This window comes from Solanum lycopersicum, chromosome 4, assembly GCF_036512215.1.
Source record: "Solanum lycopersicum chromosome 4, SLM_r2.1".
NCBI lineage: Eukaryota > Viridiplantae > Streptophyta > Magnoliopsida > Solanales > Solanaceae > Solanum > Solanum lycopersicum.
In genome coordinates, this window is record NC_090803.1 from 21,410,470 (window position 1) to 21,417,910 (window position 7,441).

The 7,441-nt window shown below is 34.6% G+C and overlaps 1 protein-coding gene across 1 annotated transcript; it reads right to left on the minus strand.

Moving 5' to 3' along the window:
• Positions 1 to 345: 345 nt before the first annotated feature.
• On the minus strand, positions 346 to 6,612 carry LOC101262303 (potassium transporter 6-like). The gene is made up of 8 exons (XM_004237211.5): positions 6,278 to 6,612; positions 5,690 to 6,179; positions 5,552 to 5,605; positions 3,649 to 3,909; positions 3,507 to 3,559; positions 2,384 to 2,507; positions 2,049 to 2,303; positions 346 to 1,528 (listed from the first exon to the last, which is right to left on the minus strand). The coding sequence occupies exons 1-8, from the start codon at positions 6,314 to 6,316 to the stop codon at positions 477 to 479; spliced, it is 2,328 nt and encodes a 775-aa protein (XP_004237259.1). The 5' UTR covers positions 6,317 to 6,612; the 3' UTR covers positions 346 to 476.
• Between the last annotated feature and the right edge of the window lie 829 nt (positions 6,613 to 7,441).

Genomic DNA, 7,441 nt, shown 5'->3' on the forward strand with positions numbered 1-7,441 from the left:
ATGGCATAATTCAACAATATTATTCGTGACTTATCTCCTTCGAAATACAACAACACAACAAGTAACAATATCGTATAGCTCAATCAACTTCAAATTAGTTGACCGATCCAAACCTCTACAAAAAGAATATTTGTATAGTATTTAACCTCGGATTAGTTGTCCCTCCTTTTCTAGGAATAAAATTAGAATTCATGAATTAAGTTAAATAAAATAACCAAACAATGAATTTAATATACTCAATTTTAATCTATAAACTAGTCTAATTAATACCGCCGACCAAACAGGTCCAGAGTTAGTTATGCAGTAAGAAATGAAAGTAGTCATAAGGTATCAGGACTAGAGAGCTTTTATGAAGATATTTCTCATTTTCAAATCTCACTCAAGCTAACTGTTAGCACTTGTCTTGTGTTCTTACAGAAGAAAGTACAAACACATGTGCGATTATTGTTCTTTGTTTCTCTTTGTATACACAAAATCTACACATGATACACCATTCCTACCTCTATGGTAGAAGCATGAGGTACAGTTAATGCATAGCATGGGGGTCTACTACTCCTTGTCAAGAAGTCATATCCAAAATTTATGACTATTCTCTTTAAGAAGCTAGATCCTTGCTTGGCGCGGACGTAAGAATGCCCCAATATGTAAGCTATGCCAGCTTCACTAGCTTCCATCAGTTCGCACAACTCCTCTCTTGCATTTCTCTCAATTTTCGGAGATTCTGGGATGAAAAACCTCACTCTTTTCTTAGGCTTGGTTTTATGTGTAGTGTGCTTCGACGTTCCAACTGATTCAGAGTTCAGTTCATTGTCCTCATAAAGCTGAACTCCAGATATATGAGTATTAGGGGTTCCAAGAACTGTCATGTCCTCCAAATCCTTTGATAGATCTTCATCAATGTTACCATTCAACCCTCTCTTTCCTGTCCTTATAAACTCAGCTATGCTACATACAAGATCGTTCTCAAACTGGAGATCATCCTTACGAGCATCACGATAACCATATCTAACAATGCATCTATAAAGGTGGTTCTCTCTTGGGCCAATGTGTCCGACAAGGAACCGTTCCTCGTGTGTAACATGAGGAATTGGGACAGATTTGACACAAATGAATACCAGGATCTGGTGAAAAGCTGGAAAATTTGTAACAAAGTGAGGGAAGATAGCTGGGATTCCGGATACCAGCTCAGTGTATATGAGGCCAATGCCACGGACCCTTACGATACCTAGGCTGGGACCTACACTGAGTAGCCAGTCAATAGACACCTTATTTTGAACATCAAACTCGTACTTTTTCAGTGAGCCATAGTGCCAAATGCACATCACTATCATGAAAACTAAAGAAATGGCAACAGGCACCCATGCTCCTTCAAAAAACTTAATTAAAGAAGCAGAGAAATATAAAGCCTCAATTGTCCCAAAGAAGATAACAAAGCAAACTGCAAGGAGGACATTTTGGTGCCAACACAAAACAATAACCAATGACATCAAGCAAGTGGTTACCAGCATTACAGTTATTACTGCCAAACCTGATGCAAAAAAATAAATAATTAGGGATGAAAATCAGTAAAGAAGTTCATTCATCATGGGCATGTTAAGTGATGCGTTTTCGCTAATATCATTTGTCCATTGCGTAAACAAGGACAAAATGAATATCAAAAAGAAAAGACAAGTATTTAAGCATGAGAAATTGAGAAAATACAGCAAAATGAAACATGAGAACTTGGGTCCATGCACCAGGGAAGGAGGGGGGAGGTTGAAGTACGTTATGGGATGGTAACTAGTACAGAAAAGTCATAACCAGGGTGGGAAAGAGAGGCTCGGTGAAATAGACATGTCGATGAAGATGCAGACTACCTGCAAATGGACAGAAAGACCCTAATTTAATAAAGTTGATCTAGTCCTGACATAATCCAATTCACTGAAGTGGCATATTAAACTGCCACTAAATTCTACAAAGATAAAGTGATCGGCACTAGATAAATACTTCCTTTACTTTTTGAGTATGAGTAAATTATTCTTGTATTTTGTGTAAGATTGAATCCATACCTGCAGCATTGCCCAGCCTTTTTGTGTCTCTGAAACCAATAGTAACAGCCAAGCATAGTATCATTAAGGTCCAGTTAATCTCAGGGATGTAAACCTGGCCATGTATTTTTGATGACGTATGAACTATATTGACTCTTGGGAAGCATCCCAGGGCGCAGCATTGTTTAATAATTGAGAAGGTTCCAGTGATAGCGGCTTGGCTCGCCACTACTGCAGCCAGTACAGCAATCACTAGAACAGGCCATCTTAGTTTGCCTGAAACAATAGAAGAAAATGTCAATCAAGAATTGCCTATATTCTCCTGTCCTAGTAATAGTAACGACTAAAACACATACCAGGTACAGAAACATAGAAGTCTATCTGATAGTCATTCTCCGTAACATGATGCCGTGACAGATAAGCAGCTTGCCCCATATATGCAAGAACTAATGATGGATAAACCAAGGAGGTAAAAGCAATCTGCAAAATGGAACTAGTCTTATATACAATCGTACAATCTCACGGTGATACGAACTGTACGAGTCTGTACAATTCGCACAAGCGACTAGGTTCTGGCTTTCACTTTTTCTAGAACAAAAAGGAGAACCTTCAAAATCCAGTATTTAAAAAATCTATCTTCAAACTGTATTCATTCATGTCTCTATTTCAATATCATTTTCCCTTATACTGTCATCAGATTGTAAGTACATCACTGGTGATACAACTGATTATGGTACATCTATAACAATTTGGAATAAAAGTAAACCAAAGGGATTTTGAGACAATAAGACAAACTAATGTCAACTGATATCAACATGGGAAGCAGTTGTAAGCATTTCAGCAGAACTAGCATTGATCCTGCGGAAATTAAAGAGATAAGTTCAGCGATTGAAAACAAAGGCTGCTGCTCAAAGATTCTCTTTTGTAGGAACTGCGTGTTTTCGAATAAATAATCGCCTAAGATTGCTGCTAACCATTCGACTGACTATAACAGCTACAGATCATATATATCATCACAATTCACAGTTATTTGCAACTACTTTTGACATTTAAATAAGATATCATGATCAAGTTCTAACAATCATGCAAGATTGATTCTTCAAAGACTTACATGTATGAGGTTGCATGGAGACCAATCAGAAATGTTTTCTTCCTGAAGAGAAATCTCTTCCACACTTTCAATTAGGAAAAAAGATTGTATCAGACAAGGGAAATTAAACCATCTAGGAAAAATCTTCCTATTTAACAATTCATGGCTTTTGTATTTAACAGTGCATCTTTCAGTTTTCCTGAAGTATACCTTGCAGTCACTCTCTCACTTTTACTCTTCATCCATACAACAAATTGAGGATTTACGATCCCTAGTTAGTAAATTCAAACTTTTGTTCTCTGAAAATCATCATTTATGAAAGCTGACAAGCTACATGAAGTTTTTACGTCGGATAAAGAGGACACACATCAGGATGGATGGACACATACCTTAATTGACAACTGCGAGAAGTGCCCAAGATCAGCAAACATTGCTTCTGAACCTGAAAGAATGAGTTTTGTATTTAGTGATCATGATACTGGGAGGAGTAATAGATATCTATTCATTTGAGAGACATAGCTATGTAATTGCCTGTTATGCACAAAAGGATTCCTCCCAAGGACATCCAGCCTCCTTTTTGAGTTTTTTTCAGGAACTTGTACACGTAATATGGAGACAGTGCTCGATACACAGTTGGATTCCAGTGTATTATATTATATAACCCAATCCCACTGATACACAAGAGCCACGTCACGACGATAGGTGCAAACAGAAATCCAACCCTGTGGGTGCCATATTGTTGAAGGGCAAACAATGCTATCAGTACGACACAAGCAACTGGAACTTCTATATCTGCAAAATTTTCATATTTTAGGAGAAAAGATAGCAAGTCATTTTGGACATAGGTATTAAGAGTTATATTATATTCTAATTCCTTTAGATAATAGGAACCCAATCAACAAGCAATGAAAAAAAGAAAAAAAGAAGAAAAAATATGAGCGAATCCCCAATCCCCAAGATTTCTCAAAATCTTGGAACTCCACATGATATATCATGCTAATCCGTGGTAACCTTGATATCAATTCCATCTCACGGCGTATATGCAATCAAAAAAACTGCATATGCAATTAACATAACTCTCATCATGGTGGATCATCTCATACCAACCATAACTACCATAACGATAACGCGAAGTGTGTCTGTTAGCACAGAATTCTTAACCAATCAAAACTCAATGTTGGTTTACACAAAGTTAAGATTTTTGAGTACAAATGTACAATCAATGGATTAAGCAAAGCAAACCTGAACTATTGCTCAAACTCTGAGATTCTAGAGGGATTTAACATCTGTTAGCATTGAATCAATATTTTTTTCACAAGTCCAATGTTTTTTAATCGGTGCAGTAGCATACTCCTCAGCAACCTACTTGAAGACTTTACCTTTTTAGTTTTTATCGTTTCTTAGCTACAAAACAGTTCTTTATGGTTGATGGATCTCATTTCAGATCACAAACATCAATTAGCCCAACCACCAATACAAGAAAAAAGTATGGGTCAGTTTTCTCCTCTTCGGACTGTAGCCCATTTACAGAACACATAGTGCTCCAGGAGAGTGCTACTTCCCCATTCATCATAAAGACAAAAGAGGGCACCAATATTTATTTGATTTTTACTTAATCACTTCTGTGTTAAACGAGGAATGTTTCATAATATTAATTGTATTCAACAGGCATGACCTGATAATGAATGAATATCCACAGCTTCTACTTCTTTCTTACAGCTTTATTTAACATTAAATTCAATCACAAAGTATAGGCATGGAAAGTTTGTGCAGATCAAAGAAGGCAACATAAGACAATCTACGGTCAGAAGGGTCTAAACATTTTCTTTCGAGGACGTCTAATCAATCCTGCATGGGTACAATGTTGTAACTTGTTAGTTGAAATTCTGCTTTCAACTCTTGATTACATAGGACTTCAACTTAAAAGCACTGCAAGTAGTGGTCCTACTAGTATCTAATCTTTGACTTTAAATTGTATACTAATCAAAAGAGTAACTATTACTGATTTACAGAACACAATGTAACAGTTTAAAGGATTTAAGTTTGTCTATCCGCAAACTATGGAATATGTTAAGAATAAAAGCTCACTGTTACTGTTTCCCATGATCACTCAACTATTCTGTGGGTCACTCCCTACATTCCATTCTATGTCTTTTGGTCTGTCACAGAAAAAAAATGACACTTTTCTATATTAAAAAATTATCTAATTTCAACATTCTTGTTTTACTTTTGATGGCATGATCAATAAGAATGATATGGCATGCTCTATACATATTGAGCTTATGTATAAAAAGTCTGTCTTTCTCTCTTAAATACTAATTAAAGTCCCCCGTCATATAAGGTGAAACAAAGGGGGGGGGGGGGGGGGGGGAGGGAGTAAAACACTGCATACACCAATAATAATCTCAGAAGAGAAGGAAGTTAAGAGTCTTACATAAGTGATGTGTTTTTCCCAAAGAAAGTTCAGCACCAGAAATGGCAGAGAAAACTGCAATATTATTCCAAAAAAAATGAATCAAATAATTCAAAACACTAACGCAACATGTGGAAGTTCCACAGTAAGGGGGCATACCTGAAATAGCAGGTGTAAGAACTCCATCACCAATTACCATAGAAGCTCCACCTAGAGACAAAACAAGCAATAATCTTTGTAACACTCTATGTCTCTCTAGCATTGATTTAATTTTTGCCCCAAAAGTAGTTTGTGCAGGAATATTAATATCATTCTTCTTATAAGTTGATAATTTCTCATCTGCTAACTGGGAATTAGGCAATGAATTAACTTTAGCATGTCTACATAAGAGTGAATAAAGAGCAAATGTTCCTCCTTCACCATTATCATCAGCTTTAAGCACAATGAAGACATATTTCAACAGAGGAATCAAAGTCAATGTCCAAAAGATAAATGATAAAACCCCATAAACTTCTTCGTTTGTCTCTGAATGTTTAATGTCCTCAGCAAAAGTACTTGTATATACATAGAGTGGTGATGTACTCAAATCACCATAAACAACTCCTAAACTTTGATAAGCCAATGTCAACACTGTCCTCCAAGATTCTTTCTGTAATTAAACCCCAAAAAATCCAAAATCAAGAAAACATTTTTATGAAAAAAAAAATCTGAAAACTAGTATGACTTAATCACTAAGAAAGAAGTTACCTTTAAACGATTCTGATAAAACCCTGTTTCAAGATCCATAGCAACTCCTTTCAAAACCTTGAAAAAACCACTTACATAGCAAATTTAACAATTTTAACTGAGCCCCAAGTACCAAGAATGGAACTTTTTACAATTTAAACTGAACCCCAAGCAGCAAGATGGAAGTTTTGAAAAGAAAATATAAAAGAAAAATAATTTTTAGAGCATTAAGAAAATTGTATAGCAGAGAAAGTAATGGCAGTGACAGTTTAACAACAGAGTTTTTCTCTTCTGTTTTCATATGAAAGCCAAATTATGTATATTTTATTTCCTGAAGAAGGAAAAAGGAAGAACGTGAGATACATATATAGTTATGATGAATAAAATAGTAAAAGAAAAAACTTTTAATTTTTTCTTTAAAAAATAAATTTAGTTTGACCAAGTTACCACCAAATTATCAGTGCACCTTTCAATAAAACTAATTTGGAACTTCGGAGCAGAGATGTTCAAAATTGACTTAAAATCCATAATTGAAAAATAATTATTAATTTATTGGTAATGGATTATTGCGGTTGTGATAACGATTTTGAATTATTTTATTATCAAATTATCGTTCTAAACAATTTGAAGTTTTTTCTTAATGGATTAATTGATAATTCATTAACAAATTAAATAATTATATTTATATTATTTTGTATGTAAAATATTTGAATTAGAGTTTGATTTTCTACTTTAATTTTTTATTGTCTCAAACTCTTGGTTATTCTACAAAGTAAAAGTATCTATCTGATTTTGAGTAAAATATAACTTGCGAACTCATGTGCATGGTTTATTTGGTTTGTCACATTGTTTCTAAATGATTTTCAATGTGTTTTTTTGTATGTGTCAAATTTTAACGGTTAAATCGATAATCGAATTGATAATGATCAATAATGAAGAATCAATAATTGATAAGTTAATAATTTAATGGTTCTATGACGATTTAGCATCTGTACAACCGATAACTAATAAGACAAACGGATTAACTTCAAAATCGAATCGAACCGACCAATACACAACTTTATTTGGATGTACTCTCTTCCCTATATAACGTTCATTTTACTTTTTAACTTCAAAATGGAAACATATTTTTAAACAACAATTAGTAAAAGAAAAAGTATTTTCAAGTAAATAGAAATTGTTTTA

Coding starts and splice junctions, on each gene's coding strand:
- LOC101262303 (XM_004237211.5), bottom strand. CDS start 6,316: ATGGATCTTGAAACAGGGTTTTATCAGAATCGTTTAAAG. Junction 2,304..2,383: donor CTTCTATGTTTCTGTACCTG/GTATGTGTTTTA, acceptor CTATTGTTTCAG/GCAAACTAAGATGGCCTGTT. Junction 1,529..2,048: donor AAGGCTGGGCAATGCTGCAG/GTATGGATTCAA, acceptor TTTTTGCATCAG/GTTTGGCAGTAATAACTGTA.